General features: G+C 38.4%; 1 protein-coding gene and 3 long non-coding RNA genes across 4 annotated transcripts; 3 read left to right on the top strand and 1 right to left on the bottom strand.

Annotated features, from left to right (window-relative positions):
• Nucleotides 1-1,278: 1,278 nt before the first annotated feature.
• Nucleotides 1,279-18,283, bottom strand: LOC109097735 (adhesion G protein-coupled receptor E3-like). Its single transcript, XM_042716071.1, has 14 exons — nucleotides 17,885-18,283; nucleotides 16,723-16,998; nucleotides 16,603-16,634; nucleotides 16,385-16,456; nucleotides 15,695-15,884; nucleotides 5,223-5,339; nucleotides 4,864-5,045; nucleotides 4,621-4,782; nucleotides 2,490-2,696; nucleotides 2,180-2,412; nucleotides 1,931-1,997; nucleotides 1,758-1,849; nucleotides 1,501-1,666; nucleotides 1,279-1,338 (listed from the first exon to the last, which is right to left on the bottom strand). Exons 1-14 carry the CDS (start codon nucleotides 17,919-17,921, stop codon nucleotides 1,279-1,281), a joined length of 1,893 nt encoding a protein of 630 aa, XP_042572005.1. The 5' UTR covers nucleotides 17,922-18,283.
• On the top strand, nucleotides 5,792-12,866 carry LOC122135964. Its single transcript, XR_006153820.1, has 2 exons — nucleotides 5,792-6,365; nucleotides 12,743-12,866. It is a non-coding gene; the product is annotated as an uncharacterized LOC122135964 (long non-coding RNA).
• On the top strand, nucleotides 6,613-12,204 carry LOC122135965. Its single transcript, XR_006153821.1, has 2 exons — nucleotides 6,613-6,710; nucleotides 11,893-12,204. It is a non-coding gene; the product is annotated as an uncharacterized LOC122135965 (long non-coding RNA).
• A 314-nt stretch (nucleotides 18,284-18,597) lies between the features above and the next one.
• LOC122136092 lies at nucleotides 18,598-21,732 on the top strand. The gene is made up of 6 exons (XR_006153914.1): nucleotides 18,598-19,958; nucleotides 20,037-20,149; nucleotides 20,242-20,313; nucleotides 20,566-20,670; nucleotides 20,770-20,807; nucleotides 21,470-21,732. It is a non-coding gene; the product is annotated as an uncharacterized LOC122136092 (long non-coding RNA).
• Nucleotides 21,733-22,935: the final 1,203 nt, after the last annotated feature.

Below are 22,935 nucleotides of genomic sequence, written 5' to 3'. Positions count from 1 at the left end.
TCGACACAGGAAGTGGTATAGGACAATGCAAGCTTTAGGCATGTTGATGGACTCTTTGTACTTAATGAATGTTATGATTATTGTTCTATATATGTGTGTGTGTGTGTGTGTTTGTGTTCAGTTTTTATTTGTTCAAAATGTTGTGTTTTGTTGTTGTTTTTTTTATGAAACTTTTTATGAAACTATGCTGGGCGATCTGATATTAGTGAGCAGCATGACCATTGTAGGAATCCTTTCACAGGAGAGGGCGAAAAATTCTGCTGCACGATCCATTATTTTAACTGTATGGTGTTTTGTAATGTTCAGGCTATGGATGAAGACAAGGTGAGCAGCGTAACTTTATTAAACCAAAATAAAAGAGGGATCTCCACGTACAAGAGTCAAAGACACTGTGCAAGGCACAAACAACACCAGACAATGAATGGAATACACAGATAACTAATGAACAAAATGATGAACAGTGTGTGTGAAATCAATGAACAATCATGACAACCAATGAAACACAGGTAACAAAGACAAACAAACTAGAAGTCCATGAAACTGAAAGTGAAACCAAACCTACATGAGATAGTTACATTTTAGATACAGTTATATTGCAAAATATAGTATGTTTTATTTCAAACCAGGATATTTCTCTCAAATTAGAAACAGTCTAATTATATGGCGCTTTAGTCTTTCGTTGAATGAAACATGTTCACAGATACAGTTATAAGATCTCACTGTTTGTAAAGACAGAACTTTGTACCAAAAAAAAGGTACGCCTGTAAAACCCGTGACACTCCATCCTGAAAATATACTGTATTTTGCCATATGGCATATAAAGTAATATAATATATATATATATATATATATATATATATATATATATATATCTTCTAACCACAAACAGAAATATAAGTGTGCAAGATTAAAACGTATTAAAAATTTGACACAAGGCTTATTTAAATATTTAACTTAAACTGTAAAGTCATGTTATTTTCCTTCACCAGGTACACATGAAACAGCTTTCAGGATGGTTTTATAGTTGGCCAGCATTTAGAAGAACATTTTGTGTAAAAATATGCTTTTCTCTCACCACCAAGAAAATCTTGTGTTTAAAAAAGATTTATATGTTCAGCATTAATATTATTTAGAACTGTAATATCAAAAGTCTTTACAGAAAGGAGCTGAAACTACAGTTAACATCTAAAACATTGATTTTACTATAAGAATTGCATCACCTGCATATTAATGGCACTTCAGCAGTACTTTTATTTCCTGAACATGATGCTGTAGTCCTCAGAGTTTTTTGCGTCCACAGCAAAGACATCTGAAGAACTTCCTGTACTGCTGCCTGACCTGGACAAGAATGAGACGAGAGGAGCTGAGTGACTTCATGATATCAATTTAACCTCTGAAACTCAACAGCCAGAATGGAGTTTTTGTTTTATAATAAACAGGTAATAAAACTACTGTACTGTCACTGGAGACTGATTAGTCGGATGGAAAAAAAAGTCTGACCCCCTCATTATTGAGAACACAGTAGATCAGGAAGATGAAGGTTCCCTGCTGGGAGTTCAAGATCAGGAAGAGGATCTCCAGCACCATACTGCCATTAGTGAAGAAACCCAGAATCCAGGGGCAACCAAGAACCACAAACTGAGCCAGTGTTTTAAACACCATAACCCTGCAGAGACACAGAAAGAAAAAGAGTTAGTGTGTCTTCATTGACTATGTGTTCTTTATTTATACAGTGTTTTGATCATATTGTTTGTTACTTGGATTGTTTCATCTGTGAAACCTCAGCATTCAGTGTTTTGAGAGTTGAGTTCAGAGTGATAACAATCTTGATGAAGAGAATCATGTTTAACTGCAGAAAAAGAAAAAAATAATCAAATTCATTTTTTGGCTTCAACAGTCCATGTGAAAAATGTTTATATTCAGAACTTACTGCTAGTATGACACACACAGGACCCAGAAAACTCCAGATAAAACCTTTATCATGTTTAATCCAGCAACTGTTAGGAGGAAAACAAATAATAACTGAAATAAATAATGCTATTTTAGATGTTTCCATGTGCGTGCCTTTAACATACCGTGACACACACACACAAAAATATTATCAGATAACAGAAACCTGCCCTGAGCAATTTACATCCTTCTAAACAAATGATCTATCAAAACAACAACAACAACTCACTGTTCACTGCCGTATCCTTCAGGAACCAGACCGACAGACACACACACCACAACCAGAGCAACCACATATCCAATCACACACAGGAATCCACTGTTAAGCACCTCCTTCTTTTTGGAGCTGATCTGTGATAGGTTCTTCACACAGATGAAGAGCAGCACAACTTCAATGAACATCCACACAAAGGCGGAGAGAAAGAGGAAGTGCAGAAGGCCTGCGATCACGGCACACAACACCTGGAGATCATGAGAGAGGGTTATGATGATTCTCAGTGAGGCTGAGCTGAGCTGTAGGGCTCCTTCATCATTCTCACCTGCTGAGGCCGTATGAGGCTCAGAAACTTCCCTCTGAGCAGGAACAGAAGGTGAGCCAGCAGAAGACTGATGCAGATGTTGATTCGAGCCACATTATTCACTCCAGGACTCCACTGACAAAGGGCAAAGGTCAACAGGGCCAAACTGAAGAACACCAGCCCCACGATCACACACACCGAATTCAACAGTTCCAGCAGTAAGTTGCTCTGAGAAAACATGTCAGAGTTCATGAGTGCCAAATCTGTGCTGTTGTTCGGTATTTACTATAAATTAGGGATGTAAATAAGGGATTTTTGTGCCCCGATCCGAGTCACTGAATATTGAGTATCTGCTGATACCGATTCATGATCCGATACTTCTACATTCCTTGAATTTAATGCACAATTCAAGTACATTAAAGTTATTTTAATCAATCTAATATATACAGAGTTGTGCAGAGTCTAGGTGAGTAAATATGAGTAATATGTGACCCATGCTGGCAAAATGAGTCGGAATCACTGATCTGTAATAGAGAACATAGTCATTATAAATCAATGGTCGGAATGTGCACAGGCTAATTTTGAGCTACAAAAAAAAAAATAACAAAAAAAAAAAAAAAAAAATAAAGTGAAAAATGTTGATTTTTGGTCAAATTTCAGGTTTTCACACAAAAAATTAGTTCATTAAGCCTCTCCTCTAGCAATCCCAATGCTCCAAATAGTAATTAAAGATCTAAAGTTCATTATTTTTTTCAACTCTACAGTAATGCAGTACAATTCACTTTTAAGATTTGCATTTAATTCATGGAGGTGACATGAAAAAATGTGCCACAAATTCAGGTGGAAAACAGACTTTTAAGATGAAATTTCCATTATATCCAGTAGATGGCAGCAGAGGATCACTCATTAGCTCAGTAGCCATTTCCACTCCCTAGTTTTCACTTCTTGATTTTGAATGTATTATAAAATTACTATTATAACAAATGTTAGTACTGCACTGAAGTAGTATAGCAAGTACAATTAAATAATAATGAGTTTAATATTTTGAAATATTTTTAGATTTAATAAAAAAAAAAATCATTTTAAACATTGCCTCATCAAAAAGAGTGCTCTTAGTCTTAGAAGCTGCTAAATATATTCTGTTGTAGTTTTGTTACTCTGAATTTACTCTGCATCGATTAATGCATATTTTGACATCGGCTTGTCAGATAGTTCTATCCGCACAAAGTGCTACAGTTGTTATCACTGTCAATCATAGCAATGATTTGCGGAACACCTCTGACTGGCCATTGCTTTCAACAGAGATGCCTGTGATCGGCTAAACTCAATGCTGCAAAAAACACATTGTAAAATCATGTGGTTTTTTCATTCGAAACCAGAGCACACATGCAAAAACACACAAGAGTGTTTAAAAGAGGTTGACTACAACTGGGTACAGAATTGAATTGGTAGCTCCCCTCACCAAATTTAAAAACTCACCAGATCTAAACAAATTCACTCTAATGACCCATTATTAAAAACGGCGAATTTTTTTTTTGCATCCTGAAAAGATAAAAACAACAAAAAAATGGCTATATTGTGAATATTAATATAGTAATTATTATTTAGAAAGGAAGTGGAAGAAACAGTGCAACGTTGCTGGGTGATTTTGGTTTGGAACCTTCAGAAAACTTCAACTTGAGTTTTCTCAGAACTGACTTTGCTGACTTTGTCGACTTCAAACAGGTGTAGCTCAGTCATTTTTTCCTCCGATTCCAACAAATCATATATCATCTTGAAGGTCTTTTAATGGAGAATGAAATTAAGTGTGACTCATTTTGCCAGCACAGGTCACATTTGTTTGTGTGTATGTGTGTGTGCATACATATATAAGATATGCTTTCCTTAGTATATATCTGCACATACTGAATAAAGACATTGGTGGAATATGGGACTACTAATGTAAAAAAAAAAAAAACATTGAACATGGACACACTTTTTTTCTGCTTTTGCTTTTAATGGTGGTTGGCAAATCTACTGCAAGGCACATACTGCCACCTACTGCCATAAAATAATGATCAGGTTTAGGGGAGCCGATACCTATTAGTGAAAAAATGCTTAATCTGCCCCAATCCTGATCCTTGAGACCAGCTCTCTATAAATGATCTCGTACCTCTGTTGGGCGGCTGGTTTGCATGATGATAGCGAATGTGGACAGATGAACACAGGAACACACAGTGTAGCTGCTGTTGGTCTCTAAAACAGAACAACCATCTACAATCCACTCGCTGATATTCCAGTACACACAGGAAAGAGAACCACTGGGATCAAACTCCTGCAAAAAGAAGAACAATGATTAGAACATTAAACATGTTCATCAGTTCTCATGTTTGACGAAAACATTTCAGTGTCTCACTCTGATGTGTCTGAAGGTGAAGATGACTGGTTTGGTGAGTTTAGTGTTGTTGGTTTGGAGGAGAGTAGCTGAGATCACAGTGGACATCATGGTTTTAATCGTGTCATTTGATGTGTTAAAGAAGTCTGGCTTCAGTAGATTCTCAATCATCTTGTAGCTCATGAAAGCCACAGCAGCTGATCCTGAGTTACAGACCAACATGAGACAAAAGGTAGTGAAAGAAAATCTCATCAGTTCACAAAGTAACTAATGTCATTCAGACAAAAATAAAACATTGGGCATTCACAACGGCAAACTGAATTTCTCAAAAAGCAAATGTTTGTGTGTGTACTCAAGATACATTCATGCTTCCCACACACCTGAAGGGCTGCTCTTGGCAATTTCAAAAATGTTAATATCCATAATAGCCTTTTCCGTACTGACTGAAGGAATATTTTTTTCAGATGCATTTGGTCCAACTGCAAGAACTCTCACCTCTAAGAGAAAAACAAAAACAAAAAAAAGGGACTTTTTTTAATTCTCAATGCCACAGTTTTCCTGTAAATTGTGGTACATATGTATTATATATAAATATAAACATTTTCCCAAATTGTTCCAAATGTTTAGGCAAGTGACATAGAAGGATTTTAGTCAAATAAAAATTAAGATTTTAGTTTTTTCAAAGAAAGTATTGGTTTGTTTGTTTGTATTTCTCAAATCTTTTTAGATAACTGATATCAATCTCGGACAGGTTTGTTAAATAGTTTGCCAGGTCTTCTAAGGTAAATGGAAAACCTACTTAATTGGATAGTTGACCCAAAAATGTTCTACATTGTTAAGCAAGTCAGTTCTCGTGTAATTTGGGGAGAAAGAAAGAACTTTTTGAAGATAAAAAGCAAGAAACATTGCAATGTCTTGCAAAAACTGAACAGCAATTATCAAGAGAGAGATGTTAGGGAAAAATTTAAGTATCAGCATTACAGCATTGCTTAGAGTAACTTAGAACTAGTAGAAGTAAAATATATCTGTGTAGGATGCTTGCAGAAACCTGCAAAAGGTAGAACATCCTTTATTCTTTGATGTTCTTCGCACCTTAGTACTGCTTTAAGACAACAGCCCTCACTTACAGTAAAACGCAGCAGATGTTTTAGTCAATGCCAAGCATGCATAACTAAGTGAGAGACCATGAAACATTAAGCAATGCTTTGAATGAGTCATATGTTCTCTATGAATAACCACATGTGTCAAGAACAGCATGATATTTGCCTCAGCTGTCAATAGTATTTGCCAAGTTAGCAGAAATAATGAGACAGATTATAAGTGATGGATGTTTATCCTCTTGTGGTTTCCTCACCCTTTTCTAGCGTGTTGTTCAGTTTCAGCTGACAGAGCTCTACCCAGAAAGCCAATAAAGTGAATCACTGATTCTACTGATTGTTGACAAGAAACATAAATTGGTCAAGGAGAACGTCACGATTCTCTGAAAAGATATTATTTCCAGACACGAATGTACGCACAGGGAGGTGAGAAAGCCACAAGGGGAGAGTATATAAATTGTGAATCAACAAGTGAAGCTCAACTCTCTGCTGTGGTGACACAAGGAGAGTTCCATGCGCATGTTATAATAAACATGGATTGAAGCAGCATCTCTGACTCTGTGCAATTTCTCACCTGAGTGTTTCTGAAATATCTTTTTCCACAACAAACATGGCGACATGGTTTGGTTAACATTGATTGAGGAATTATGTGTTATTATGTGCTATTCAAGAAAGCCTGTCGACCCAAACCCCCTGCAGGGACGTGGGCGCTGGATCCTTCAGGGACTGGGATCCGAAAAAGAACCTGTGGAGGTACATCAGATCACTCAGGTGATGTACAAAATCCTTTTATTCTTAAGAGGGGTATCAAGTCCCCCTAGGAGGTATAGAGTCCTCCTAGTCACTTTAAGAGGGGTATCAAGTCCCCCTAGGAGGTATAGAGTCCTCCTAGTAATAAGTGTTAATTGAGGTATAAAGTCCTCACGTGAGGTATAAAGTCCGCACGAAATGGGAAACAAAGATAGTAAGGTGGGTGCACCTGGAGGGAGAGATGATGCTTTGTCTATGTCTAATTGTCTGTCTCAAATGTGTAAAAACATGGAATGCAGTTTAAAGAAAGAACTGAATTCCTGCACAGGAGATTTGGCTATATACCAAATTTCTCGGTGCAGAAAAATACTGCATGGCAAGACAAAATTTATTGTGAATATAAACCTAGTTCTAAGGAACCCTGCATGGCAGAGGTTCGTCAAACTATAGGATATTGGGTAGGGGAAAGCAAGACTAGGGAAAGAAAAGCAAACAAGAAAAGTTCTTGTTGTAATTCTACTCATTCTTCTCCTGAGGTACAAAGTCGATGTGTCAAAGTCACAGAGGACGACTGCCTCCCACCCAGGGGCGAACGAAATCCACCTCCACCATATCACGGACCGACATCCGAACAACGCGCTGAACCCACCGCACCCAGCTCACCCCCACTCCCAGACCTGGACACCCCTGATGAGGCAGAAGATGACAAGAAACCACTGTTACTTAAGACTGAAAAATCTCCCTCGGAGACCGCTACAAAGCCGAAGAGACAAATACTGAAACCAACCTCTGCACTCAAACCACAAACCAGCTGACGCTGCAAACCCATCTCCGTATGAAGAGTTTTTGAAAACTTGCTTTCTACAAGGCATGAGAGAGGAAACAAGACGTGCAGTGGAGCGTTCATGCGTGGGACTCAGCAGAGCTAGGCTGGAGGAGGTGAGAAGACATGCCACACACGCTGATGAAGTAACATCTAGACAATCTGCAAAAGAAAGCAGACGCATTCACAACGTCAACCTAGCAGTGGCTGAAATGAGGATGCAACAAGCCAAGAAGGAGACTCAGGACTGGCATGCAGGAGAATGTGGAAGGGGCAGAGGCAGAGGTAGAGGCAGAGGCAGGGGGAGAGGAAGAGGACGAAGTGAACAAAGAGAAAAAGGGTGCTGGAACTGCGGAAAAGAGGGACATTGGTATCGTAATTGTCCTGAGGGACCGAGAGCTGAGGTGGTGGGACAGATAAAATGGACTGATTTACCCCTGGGAGGGAGGAGGCGTCCATCGAAGTAACAGCACAGCACACGATGAGTATCAATCCTTTCTCTTTGCGCAACGAAGTATCTGCTTTTTCTAACTGTAACTATGCTGAAAGGGAAATGTTAGTTAGCACAGATGAAACTATGTGTGTGTATAATCAGCCATACGTAACCAGCCCAGAAATAAAAATGTTAGTAGAAGGGAAACCATTGCGGTTTCTGGTAGACACTGGCGCGACAAGATCGTGCATATCACGAAAACAGGAGAAATCAGATAAATTTAGGGAGTCAGACTGTGTGATTTACGCAACCACTGCGTCTGGAAAAGTCATATCAGATAAATTATCGGTTCCATTGCAATGTATATACGATAATCAATGCTTCGCGCTGCCATTTGCATTATCAGAAGAATGCCCCTTTAATCTGCTGGGCAGAGATGCTTTGTGTAAAATGAAAATGATGATTTGTGTGTGATGAGGAGAGTGGTGTGACATGTGAAGCATGGCGCTTGCTGAGAGAGAGAGTGAGGATCTGTATGTGTATATGTGGTTACTGACTGAAAGTGAAACACTAAGAAACGTAGCAAAAGGGTGTATGAGAGAAGGCTCTGATTTTCAGAGCGAAGGCGAGTTGCATGTTACAGCTCATGTTAGTGTGGGCCAAGATGTCCCATATGAAGAGGTCTGGTCAGGAGACGTCACTGACCAAATCTCATGTACAGAGGTCTACTGGGATGACAAACATTGTGCAGGCAAAATTAAATTAGAAACTGGGATGTGTTTGTTTGATGTGGCTGATTCCTTCCCACATGTGTCGTTGGCAAAAAGCCCAGACATAGAGTGGAAAGACAATGGTCCATTTTTGAAAAGCTGTGTTGAAAGCAAAAGCTGGCAAGCACATTTAGAAGGTTGTTTTTACAACCCCGAGCTAAAGGCTTGGAAACAGGTGGTCAAACCACAAACATGGTTGGGGACTGCGTTCGATTAGAATAATTAGAGACTGCCAGCTGACAAACACAGCTTGTCAAAACAGACCAATACCACAGGAAACAATGTCCCAAATACCACAGGAACTGTGGGCAAAGGACAGATATGACGTAGGGCTAATAAAAAACTGTCCTGAGGTCAGGATAACACCCAAGTCTAATTACAGACCACACAAACCGCAATATCCTGTCAAACGGGATGCATTGGAAGGCATAACGCCAGTGTTTGAGTCACTGTTAGAGCGAGGTATAATTATACCGTGTGCTGACTCACCAGTAAACACCCCGATATTTCCTGTAAAGAAAATACGTGATGTAGGCCAACCAGAAGAGTGGAGATTTGTGCAAGATTTACAAGCTGTAAATGCTGCAGTTGTAGCACGAGCACCAAATGTACCCAATCCGTACACCATTTTGTCTCAAATTCCATCTGATACCACTCACTTTACATCCGTGGATATATCAAATGCATTTTTTTTAGCGTACCAGTGCACAAAAATAGCCAATTCTGGTTTGCCTTCACGTTTAAAGGGAAAAGATATACTTTTACGAGACTGTGTCAGGGTTACTGTGAAAGCCCAACGATCTACAACGGCGCGCTGCATGAAAACTTATTGTCGCTAAAACTGCCCAAGGGTGTGGCATTGCTGCAATATGTGGATGACTTGCTTCTATGCGCACCTTCCAGAGAAGTGTGTTTAGAGGCAACTCTGAAACTACTAAACCATTTAGCAGAAAACGGTCATAAAGTGAATATCAAAAAGGTTTCTATCGCAGAGGAACAGGTTACATTTTTAGGCCATGTTATTTCGAAAAACGGGAAACACATTTTTGAGAAAAGGATCAGTGGAGTGTTACAGGTGCCAAAACCAAGAAATAAGAAACAGATGATGGCATTTCTGGGTATGACTTCGTATTGCAGAACGTTTATTATTAATTACAGCGAAATTGAAAGACCATTGAGTCAAATGATTTTTGACACCAAATTATCTGCAAACCAACCGATTACGTGGACAAAAGAGGGGGAAGAAGCATTTGAACAATTGAAATTAGCACTACAAAGTGCACCGACCTTAGGTTTACCTGATCAGACCAAACCGTTCTTCTTACACGTCCACGGAAAAACGAGGTCACATGCTGAGTGTTCTCTTACAGGATCATGGCATGAAATTACGCCCAGTTGGCTATTTCTCAGGTCGACTGGACGCCGTGGCGGCTGGACTTCCGGCCTGTCTACGAGCTATAGCGGCCTGCGAAAAAGCTGTATTAGCCTGTAGAGATTTTGTTGGTTATGGCAGCCTGAAACTCTTCGTTCCTCACAGCGTATCACTGATACTAAACGAAAGTAAAACTTCACATCTTTCTGCAGCTCGCTGGTATCGTTATACCACCAGCCTTATGGAAATGCCCAACATAACCATAAAACGCTGTAATACACTGAATCCAGCCACGCTGATGCCACTCCCTGACGAAGGGGAACCCCATCGCTGCATAACGGCTATCCAACAGGTCTGTGCACCACGCCCAGACTTGCTGGACGTGCCAATACCAAATGCAGAAATGACGCTGTACGTAGACGGCAGCGCATCTAAAAACACCAGGGGGAGTGACACAGAGTGGATTTGCAGTAGTAACAGATAGCGAAAAGCTGGACTGTGGAAGCTTGCCACAATATCCCTCAGCACAGGCAGCAGAACTATATGCATTAATCAGAGCGTGTAAACTGGCTGAAGGAAAAACTGCCTGCATTTACACAGATAGTAGATACGCATTTGGCGTGTGCCACGATTTCGGCACGCTGTGGAAACATAGAGATTTCTTGAAATCAGATGGCAAACCAATATTGCACAAAAAACTAGTCTCTGAATTACTGGATGCTATTACATTACCAGCACAACTGGCAATTGTGAAATGTCAAGCTCATACTGGCAGAAAAGACATAGTGTCTGCAGGAAACGCTAGAGCGGATGCTGCAGCAAAGCGTGCAGCTCTGTCTCAGCCAGAGCCTAAGAATAGCACACTAGTCTATAACACTACTGAAACAGCCATAGTGTCACTGTCTGACATGCAGGCTTGGGCCTCTTTGGAGGACAAGGCTGCATGGAAAAAGGCAGGAGCCACATACGAAGAAAATGTGTGGCTAGGACCCAATATAAAAAACCATGTTTGCCGTCTCATTTCTTTCCAACATACTGTGTTTTGACCCATGGGGTAGACCATGTGTCAAAAGGGGGAATGATAGAGGCATTGAGGTCCTCATTTTTTACAAAAGGGTTCACAGTCCAAGCTGAAGCATTCTGTAAAAACTGCCTAATATGTGCACAGCGAAACATAGGAAGAAATAACAAACAACCTATGGCAGGGCACCCACAAACCACCACAGCCCTTCCAACATGTCATGATGGATTACATAGAGCTGACGCCACACAAGGGTAAGAAATACTGCCTAGTAATGGTTGACATGTTCTCTAAATGGACAGAGGCAATGCCCACGAGTAAAGCAGACTCAAAAGGAGTGGCAAAAATGCTATTACAGCACATAGTACCTAGGTGGGGCATACCAAGGAAAATTTCAAGTGACAATGGGTCTCACTTTGTCAATAGTGCAATCAAAACATTGAGTGAGGGACTTAAATTAGACCTCACTCACCATTGCTCTTACCACCCAGAATCAGGGGGGGCGGTGGAGCGTGAAAATGGGACAATAAAACTAAAATTGACTAAATGCATGGACGAAACAGGGCTGGGGTGGACAGATGCTCTGCCATTGGTACTCATGTCAATGAGAATGCGCGCGCGACAACCCACAGGCCTCTCACCGTTTGAGATCCTGATGGGAAGACCACCACACATGGGGTGGTCTAACCCCTCCCTGAGGAATCTGGACCTGTTCGAAGGGGACAATGAAATGGTTAAATATTGCATTAATCTTGCAAAGTCTCTTTCTGCTATTTGTGTGCAGGTCAAACAAGCCAGACCAGACAGGAGTGCGAAGGAGTCATTGCACCAGTTACAACCAGGAGACTGGGTGGTCATACGAGACCTAAAAAGGAAACACTGGAAGCAGAAACGCTGGACGGGCCCGCACTTGATACTATTGGTCACCCACACCGCGGTGAAGGTCGAGGGTCGAGGAACGTGGGTGCACGCAAGCCACTGCAGAAAGCTGCCCTCTTGCGGCAGCGACCAGCCCTCTCCTTCGACACCAGGCGCCACTGGGGTCCAGACGACGAAGGAAACTTAAGGACGAGATGACTGGACACAGGATGGCCAGTAGCAGAACCAGTAGAAGACACTGTCATGGGTCGCGCAGCACTAGAATGTATGCTACAAGACAAGAGCATAATAGTCATGGGACCCACCATTTAGCAACCTCCATTTTGAGTCTGAATAATGATCACTACAGGTGGAAATCTCTCAAAGAAGAGCCTGAGGTGTGATGAAACTTGTCAGAGGATAAAAGGAGTGGAATGTTAGGGAAAATAAAATATAATCATTTCTGTGGCAGTAACTTGTACAATATAATAAAATTTTCTATTCGTAGGAAGAAACGCAGAAACCTGCAAAAGGACAGCCCTCCTTTCTTTGTGTTTCACAATAGCTGTTTGCTTTCTAACATGAGTGAACTTACAGTAAAACGCAGCAAGTGAGAGAATGCCAAGCATGCATAACTAAGTGAGAGACCATGAAACATTAAGCAATGCTTTGATGAGTCATATGTTGTCTATGAACAAACCACATGTGTTCAAGAACAGCATGATATTTGCCTCAGCTGTCAATAGTATTTGCCAAGTTAGCAACGCACAAGGGAGGTGAGAAAGCCACAAGGGGAGAGCATATAAATTGTGAATCAACAAGTGAAGCTCAACTCTCTGCTGTGGGTGACACAAGGAGAGTTCCATGCGCATGTTATAATAAACATGGATTGAAGCAGCATCTCTGACTCTGTGCAATTTCTCACCTGAGTGTCTCTGAAATATCTTTTTCCACAACAGAGATTACAAAGCCCATACCAGCTGTTTACTGCAAAACCAACACTAGTCAACATGTGATGAACATTAGTGATGTGCGGATGGCAGTTATATACGCGGGCGCTGCAGATAATACGTGGGTCGTGTAATAAAAAAATGCATTCTGATTATTTGCGGGTGGGTCGCGGTGTTTGAGATGAATCATTAATGATGCAAATATTAAGTACATTTTCTAAAATATGATTGTGTTTTAAATAGGCTGCAGAAATTGAATAAACTGTAAACTAACATTAAAGTTTTTCAACAAAACATTTAGTCAAGAGCAGTGAGGGATTTTCTCTGTCTTTTATTGTTTGATTAACATTAATGACAGATGGCACAGCTTTATTAGGCTGCTGTCACAAGATCTATTTCACGGATCCAATACTGATAAACATCCGTTTTCTTTCGCAACTGTTTACATTAACTTAAGACAAAACTGACAGTGCTTATGAGGATACTCACCAGGACAACCATTTTGACGTCATTTTGTGTGTATTTGGCCACTTACGTGTAACAAGCTTTGCTCAATTTGGTACTCGCAGCATGCGCTACACAGAAAAGTGCCTCTGAAGAGCACGAGTACCGGATGGCTTAAAAAGACGTGAAAATAATACTTTTTTTTTTTTTTTTTTTTTTTTTTGACAATGCAACAATGACCTAAATCAGACAAAAATATAGGTGTGGGCGGTTGTTACAAAACTGCACATCAAATGCACTGGGCCCTATTTTAACAATCTAAGCACATGGTCTAAAACGCATGGCGCAGGTGCACTTATGGGGTGTCCAAATCGACTTTTGCTAGTTTAACAACGGGAAAAATGGTCAGACTGCCCGGCGCATTGTCTTAAAGGGTTGTCCATATTTTCTTAATGAGTAATGGGTGTGTTTTGGGCATAACGTGCAATAAACCAATCAGAGTCTCATCTCCCATTCCCTTTAAGAGCCAGTTGTGCTCGTGCCATGGCGGATTCGCTATTTACACAGTATGAAATGGAGCTGCTCGTGCACAAGCAAATAGGTAATTCTGATACATGCAAAGACTATCTATTATGACATGTAGGCATTTTTATATTTATGTAGCCCACACAATAATAATCTTTTACATTGTAATCCTTTAATTTTAATATTTGCCATGCTTGTGTGCTTCTGTGAATCCTTGTGTGTGTAATAAGCAGAGTGTGCGCGCGCTGTGGACCCGCCTATAGTAACGCGCTCTTTAAATAAAAAAAAAAAAAAAACTACTGCGCCATTGACTTTAGACCAGGTTTTAGTTGGTCAATGGTGCAGTCTTTGAGTTGCCTCAAAATAGCAACACGCCAACAATGTGCCTGAACACACCTCGTTTTCAGACCGGCACGCCTATGGGTGCACAAATGGACGCAAATGCATTTGCTATTTAAACAACGTGGCACAGGACGTGAAAGTGTCAACTGCGTCGGGCTGAAACTTGCAAAAATCACTTGCGCAGCCATGCGCCACGTGTATGATAGGGCCCATAGAATTTAATATAGAAAAACATTTCTAGCAATTTCTATTTATTTTTTTTAAATGCATGTTTTTGTTTTTTATAGTGTAAAAAAAGAGTGGCCAGTGAGTTGATCATAGCCTATGTTTGATCAATTTAGCCTTCTCAAATCATCACGACTTGCCTAAAATAAAATCTATAGATATACAGTAAAACAGTTAAAGCATATCGCAATGTTAGTTTAGACCTGAACCAGCTAGTCATTGTCTTCAACTCTTGAAGACAATGATTAGCTGGTTCAGGTGTGTTAAATTAGAGTTGGAGATAAAATATGGAGGAAAGTGGCCTGGAAGGGCCAAGTTTGCCCACCCCTGGTTTAGACGCATACCCAATTGTTTGTATTGAGAGAGAAACTGAAGCTGAAGAACACTTTGTGGGCACCAGCACAATAACTTGCATTGGAAACAACTTAAAATTGCTGTCATTTTTGCTCGTAAATGTAAGAGTAGGCTAATACATCATTCAGAATTGTAAAGGGTCCTCTTTTTATGTGTGCACACTCATAATATCAACAAAACATTTTTCTTTTAAAATAAAATAAAGAAAACAAACAGGATGTGCTTTCTGCAGTCTCGGTCTTGAACAGGAGCGCTTCACAAAAATGAACTGAAACTCAGCGAATAGGTCTACTTGCTTCACAGACTTGATAAATAGATCTATAGAAAGCTTTAAATTACTAATTTAAAATGAAATAATTCACATCAAAAACAAAACTTCATCTTTGCGATACTGACACAGAAAACACCAGTTTATTAATAAATAATTCTAATATCTCCTTAGATTACTACAGAGACAAAAATATGAAAATTGTGTCAGTGTCCAAATATATATGGACTGTATAACTATTATACTTAGATGAAACAATTCATTATATATATTCCTGTTCCTGTTTTTTCTTCAATTTAGAATAAAATTTAGTATGAAAGTTTTAGTGAATCGTGATTTGTTTGTGAAAACATTCATATGCAGGTTTCATGCACTAATTTGTTCGTATGCATGCTTAGTGAATGAGACCCAATGCTCGATGAAAGGTTTTTTAGGGCACTAAAAATGGTGTTCTACAGCATTCCGGCAAAATTGACTTTTGGACAATTGCTTATGAAAGAAAAACATTTTAAAAATGGAAAAGCAAAAACTTCTCGAGAAGAACTTATTTGACTATGACGCACACAGTGTGACTGATCCCGGAACATGTCATAAACACAAATACAAACAGGGCCTTTTACCTGTATTGTCGAGACTAATGTTCAGCAAGTTGTGAGTTTCTGTTGGCTTCACCAGTGCAGACACCAGGCTCTCGAAGGCGTTCAGATAACTGTTTCCATATGACACCAGTTTACTTTTATCTTCATCTCTGACCAAATCTGAAACCTTTTCCTGGGTGTCATCAACAGTCTTCAAATAGTTTTCCGCCGCCTAATCAAATACCAAAAGAGATACTTCTGTAGAATTCAAATGATTTCTATAGAAAAAGAGTAACATCAAATATATGGGTCACTCTCAAAATACAGCAACAAACCTGCCCCTTGACTTTATAATAATGGAAGATTTCAAATAGTAAAGAAACAAAAAAAAAAATGAAGAGTTTACAAAATATGAAATAGTTTACTCTACTTTACTGTTGATGCTTTGTTTTTTTTATTTATTAAAATTATCATGTGCCTGAAAACCCCCTTATTTATTGCTGCTGCTGCTGCTGATGAAGATGATTACAAGTGTTAACCATTAGTGCAGGGTCTAATAATTGTGGTTATATATAAATAAAATATAAAAGACAAAACATAAAAAACAAACTTTTATGAGAGAAAAATGAACTGAATTCATACTGGAAAAAAAAAAAAACAATTTTTAATTTATTTATTTGTTTTGAGAATGAGAGTGACTCATATTGGCCAAGGGCCAGAAACATTACTTACTTCCGCAGACATCAGACCTGTCATATTTGCGATCTGGTCAACAAAATTCATTATGTTTTCTGCAGTTGTCTGCTGCTCCAGAATATATATGTAAGAAAGAAAGAAAAAAAAAAGAAAAAAAAAAGAAAAAAAAAAGAAAATTCATTAGTTTTTAATAATAATGATTGTATAACATTTATAGAGTAACAACCATCTTTTAGAAACTCATTCCCACATACCTTTTGCAAGCTGTTTGGAGAATTAATCATATCTAGAAGGAAAGAATTGAATAAATCATGAGGATGCATGTGAATAAAAAAGGGCACAAGGGCAGTTGATGGGGACAGAGCTGTACACACCGTTCAGGCAGTGGCAATTATCTGCATTGCAACTACAGACTTTTGGAGAAGCTTCATAGCTGCAATTGCTGCTGCAGTTGTAGGATCCGATCATGCAGGAGCAGCCGGGACTCTGAGGGGTGCAGGAATAGGCCTTGCAGGAGACATTTTGTCCATGACAGTCCACATAACTGTTAGAATTTATGCAGTTGCTCGTGTTTGCTGAAGGAGGGCAATACCAATGTCCTTGAGATTTGGTGATTGCTACATTACTTATGATTATCATCAGCTGCAGCACTAGAGAGATAAATCCATCTGTTACTGTATAATCACTTTTATATCACTGTATGTTCTTGATCATTAGAGAATTACTACACACTGTAAAAAAAAAAAAAAAAAAAATATATATATATATATATATTTATAAAAACTGTAAACACATTTACAGAACTGTAAAAACGGTCAACTTTACAGTATAAAACTGTAATTTACGAACAAGAAAATCTGAAAATCTGAAACCAGATCAAAGTTCATCACAAGTAGCTTTTCCACAAGCTGAAGTATATACTAATATACAGTAAGTACACAGAGTAATTCACGCAAACACAAAAATTATACATTGAGTTTTTATTTTTACCGTAAAGTAACTGGTTACATGTTAAATGTTTGGTTACTGTTTTTACAGTTTTCCCCTGTATATAGTACAGGAACTTGCTGTCTATTAACAGTTCTTTTCCATAGTACTTTTACAATATTTGTATACAATACAATATTTATACAGTGCAGTAAAATTTACTACTGGAAAGTTTGTGGAGAACAACAACAAAAAAAAGCTAATCCTTTCTTTAAATCCAGGCACAAGACTATTTTTTGAGTTTTTTTGTTTATATTGTACAGGAGTCATGTGTAATTTTTATCCATCAATCTCTCTTTCTTTTTTTAAATGTGTTTTATTAGGACAGGTCAGTTCAGAGAATTGACAAGAAGGGAGAGAGAGATAGACAGGATTGGGAAAAGACCACAACTGGGGACTCCAATTCGAGTCACTCAAAGTGCAACAAGGCTATCGGTTTAGACAAGTTTTGCTCATTTTGCATGTTCCCAAAAGCCCTCATTAGGCAGACATTCATAAATTAACATTAGTGTTTAAGATTAGTAGCATGAGCTATGAGAGATTACTTACCAGCCAAATGAAGGATTATGTTCTTTTTGCTTTGCATTGATAATCCTCTAAAAAAAGAATCCAGTGTCCACTGTCCAATGTTGTATCGCAAACTAACAGCTGTTTAGTAAACTTAAAAATTCTATAAATTCCTAGGAAGGGGCATTTGCATTTTTTCTTCTAGGAAATACAAACCTCACATAAACAAAACAGTGGCTTTTTACCACTTTGTTTATGTAAAACTTCATTTACATAATTTTAGGAACATGCCGAGCCTCTTTCAAATATCCTGTACAAGCCAATAAATGGTTGTATTGTTTGACGGCAAGTGGAAAAGCACTGTACAACTAGAGTAACACCTTTTCTAAGAATGACATACACCTCACCTCATTGCAGGGTCAACCACACTGTAAAAACTGATAAGTAACTTAACTCAAACCGTTTGAGTAAACAGATATCCTTAAAAACCTGACAAGTTATGTTAACTCAAACCGTTTGAGGAAACCGATTGCCTTAAACCATTTAAGTTTTTAAACTTAGTTGTGAGTACTCTGAACTTAATTCAGTTGAGTTCACTGAAAGAAGATATACATTGTAATTAAGTAATTAAGTGATTAATTGAGTGATAATTGTGCATTAGTGATGAACAGCTGCTGTTAACAAACAGAATTACTGAAGAAAAGAGAAACACAAGAACTACAACTGACTTCAGACACAGCCTTAGATAAAATAAACTGAAATAAAATACATTAAATACATTAAATCTCTCAATATTTAGCTAACAGGTATTTCTGCATGGCTGTCAACAGAGAAAGATGCTCTTTGCAGGCAGATGGTGTAGTTATTAACTTGCAAGCATGCTAAAATCACAAGTTATTTGTACTCTTTGTATGCATGTACTAATCTGTGGTCTACAGACATACATGCACATCCCACTATTTCACACTGATCTAGAATCAGATTGCTCAGGTCACATCTTATTCACAATATGACAGGAAGCACAAACACAGACCTCAGATATCTGTGAAAAGGCTCGTGTACACGCCTCATGTTAAAGGAAGTAGATGCTGTGCAAGTTTTGTTAGTTTAAAAAATATTGAGTTCCTTTTGCACACCAGTAGAGCCATCAAAGCTGCTTAAGAGTATAGTAATGACTTAAACTAGGAAGTACTCATATAAAGTGGTCTACAGTGGAATATAACAAGGTTTACACACAAAATGAAGTTCTGTGTTTTGGGGATCTGGATTTGTCTGTCAGGTGAGTTCTCAAGAGTAACTTGGCTGAGGATTTGTTCCTCTAAAATGATCAGCTGCTGGTTGATACCCTTGTTATTCCTCACTGATGTTCAAGTAAAGAAGTCAATAAACAACCAGTTTCCTCTTCATGACATGTACATGTGACGAATGCATCATGAGATGAAGCATATAATTCTAAACATGCAAACAAAGGGAACCAATGTCATGCTGATACAACCTAAATCAGAGTTAATTTTAACAGCTACTGCTGTAATCTGTTGCCAAATTTTGATCAGATCAGTTTCTCCACACAATGTGAAAGATACGTTGTGTCTGTTTTTGAGAACTGCATATTTTCTGCTGAGATAACAACAAATAGAGGTCATAGTTTGTCACATCACAACATTACTAAGCAAATGTATGGTGATATCTTAAACCACAACTAAATCTATTGATCCAAATAATCCGATATTATTAAAACACGAGTTATAGAAATGAAAATGGCATGTCTCATGTGAATGATGCTGAAACATGTTGTTTATTGCATCCAGCAGAAATTGGGATTTCAGCTACAGATGGAACAGATATACATGGATACAGTGGAAAAGGTGTCACAATTACAAGTTCCCACAGCTGGGCTTCGACCAACATAAAGTATTTCTGCAGAGCTCCATGTAAGATTTATTAGTGAAATCTGACCAGTAACCTACAGGAAGATACAGACTGGAGGATTTTGGAAATGGCACCTTCACTGTGAGCATCACTGATCTACAGGAGTCAGACTCTGGCATTTACTGGTGTGGAGTGAAGAGAGCTGTAACAGAAACACATAACACAATCAGTCTGACAATATCTAAAGGTAAGAATGATGCACAGCGTTTTGGTGTAGATTTTAGGAAGCGTAAAATACTCCTCTACATGTTAACAACTATTATAGACACAAACACAACAGATCCACAACTCCTAAATCAGCAGCAAGTTCTCAATCCACAACAACAAAAAGTTCATTCTCCACATCTGGTGACATCACAACCGCATCTTCCTGAAAAGGTATCAATGAGCTAATCAGAATATTACATTATTTATCTATGTATCTGAAAAATAGGATTATGGGATGATGTTTGTTGATGTTGCTTCTAAAGGATTTACAGATCCTGCCATTTCATCCAGACCAGCATTTAATGAGAGCAGTGCACAATATTCACTCTCCTCAGGTATACAGTTCATGATCGTTTCTCTGCACACCACAAAAATCAATAAATAAATATTAACAAACACCAGTCTGGTCTGCATGAAAATGTTTTCTACACTACATTATTTCCTTTGAGGATGCTATCATTCTTTTTTATTCAGGGAGACTGACTAGTGAGATATCACCGAAACCAGCAGTGTTTTTCAAAAATCATATGACTAAAATCATAGACAGCCATGTCCATGTCACGTTTCCCCATCTCTGTATTTTTTAGGTGCTCTGATGTTCTCATCTGTCGGTCTGACTGTGATGGTGATCATATTTGGGGTTGTTCTCTGTATATGCAAAAGGCAAAAGAACAAGTCACACAGTTCCAATGGTAAATGCAAATTTGTAAAAAAAAAAAAAAAAAGTTAAAAGAATTTGCAATATAGCCTAAATACATCTGATAAAGTTTTTCCCTGTTTTCCCATTTAAGATGATGCTGAAATCCAAGGCACCACATGTACCACAGAGGTAAGAAACACAGAACACTTCTTCCATATTTCAAAAGTATGTGAATTTACAAGTGTGTTTTTTTTTTTTTTTTTTTTTTGGCATATCTGATGCTTTGAAAAGTATACTTTGCTAAAAGAAAATGCTCAAGTCTGAAATTACAGTGTGTTCCATTCAAAAACTGATTTGGGGACATCTCCAAAACTCTGAAGGTCCACTAAAGACGATATACACACATAGAACAACATAAAAGTGGGGTCAGATTTACTGCTGCTCGCTGAAATTTCATAGGCAAAATCCAATCATTTCAATAGGATTTTGTGTTTATTGATGGTGTTTAATTTGCAAAATCAGATTTTTTTAGTGTTCAAGGTGGCCACTTGAAATCGATACACTGACCAAAAAAAAGCTGCTTGGTTTGAAAGTGACTTCTGCGTGAGCAGTGCTTCCTAATGTTTCTGACAATGGACCTTTTCTGCCCCGTGAAATTTTGCCAAAATATGGGTAATGTGACCACACTTTCAGAACACAAAATGCCAGCGCTTTGTAGTTGACTGTCAACATAGTCTCCTAGCTAACATTATAGTTAAGAATAAGTGACTTTATTAATTCTCCCAATACAAGTGTATTTTTTGTAATAAAAAAGTAGTTCATTTTTTAATACTTTATTACTGAATCCACAGACTGCTGGTGATTATGAGGAGATCACAGAGACCCAACAGCGGACTGAAACACACACAAACATCACCACTTATTCTACTGTCAAAATAAGTACAGCAGCCAATCAGATCCAAGATCCTCCACTATCCTCCACCCTCTCCATTTAATCATAGCCCAGCTTCACCAAATGATCTCCAAACTCCAGTACTGATACAGCTACTGTACATATGCACACTTGCAACACTTTTTACTCTTTAACTTGTGTCAGTCAGTATAGTGGACTGTGCGTTCGGTGTAAGCAGTTAAGGTCCTGTGAATGTTATTTTGTTCTTGTGTAAATAAATTCATTCTAGATTGTCAGATTATTGAATGTCTCAGTGTCTTATTTCAACAGTAAGGCTTTACTTAGTACTGTATGTACTTATTTACATAAGTACAGATCTCAGTTCTGTGTGTACTGGTTAGCATGCATACACACTGTTAAAACAAGAGGAAGTCACCACTATACTAAATATGGATGGAACTAGTTTAGCAAGTCTGACTTCCATTGCATTGAAACAAGGCTTGCATATGTATCAGTTAGTATTTGAGTGGTAACAAACACAGAATCAGCTTCAAACTACTAAACTGACTGGAGACTCGGAACAGTATTGATGAAAATGAAGGCCTTCCATGTGCTGTTGATCTGGATCTTTCTGTCAGGTCAGTTTTTGCTTCATACTTCATGAATCACCTTTGACCAAAGGCCAACACTTGTCCAAGCAGCACATGTTGGATGAATCACATTATCTAGGTCTGTTCATCCAAATTGATCTTTACTTAATATCCTAATGATTTTTGTATAAAAGAAAAATCGTAATTTTGACCCATACAATGTATTGTTGGCTATTGCTCCAAATATACATGTGCTATGACTGCTTTTGTGCTCCAGGGTAACATATTATCTCTTTAGTTCTACTGAAACTTGTGTTTATTATATCTATATGAATGCTCCCAAGTTTAAAAATACTGGCAGCAGCTCTTCAGCACAAATTTCTGAACTTTATCACTAAATCAACCACAAAACTGATCTTTGTGTTCAAGGGTAAAGTGTACACATGTAACAATTGTGGGAAAAATAGGAAGTGGCCATTAGACTCTCATAACAGTCAAAGATTGTCTCTAATGTGCTCTAATGTGTATTTATCTGTGAATCTGAATTAAAGGTTTATGGGTTCCTCTTTTACATTTCAAGAATTTAAAAGTCCTGCCGTTCAATCCAGACCAGCATTTTATGAGAGCAGTGCACAATCTGGTGAGATTCACTCTCCTCAAGGATTATTTCTCTACACATTATAAAATGGAATTCAAATATTCATTTGTATATTTCTCTACTGCTATTTTTCTTGTAATTGTGTGTGTGTGTGTGTGGTGTGTGTGTGTGTGTGTGGTGTGTGTGTGTGTGTGTGTGTGAATTGTATGTATAGACAGAGAGTGAGTGAGAGCCAGA

Source organism: Cyprinus carpio, chromosome B1 (assembly GCF_018340385.1).
Source record: "Cyprinus carpio isolate SPL01 chromosome B1, ASM1834038v1, whole genome shotgun sequence".
In the NCBI taxonomy this organism is placed as follows: Eukaryota; Metazoa; Chordata; class Actinopteri; order Cypriniformes; family Cyprinidae; genus Cyprinus; species Cyprinus carpio.
The sequence above is the reverse complement of the archived record's forward strand: the minus strand, read 5'-3'. Positions and strand labels throughout refer to the sequence as shown.

Coding starts and splice junctions, on each gene's coding strand:
- LOC109097735 (XM_042716071.1), bottom strand. CDS start 17,921: ATGCAAAGCAAAAAGAACATAATCCTTCATTTGGCTG. Junction 4,783..4,863: donor TCACCTTCAGACACATCAGA/GTGAGACACTGA, acceptor TTCTTTTTGCAG/GAGTTTGATCCCAGTGGTTC. Junction 1,998..2,179: donor GAAGGATACGGCAGTGAACA/GTGAGTTGTTGT, acceptor TCCTCCTAACAG/TTGCTGGATTAAACATGATA.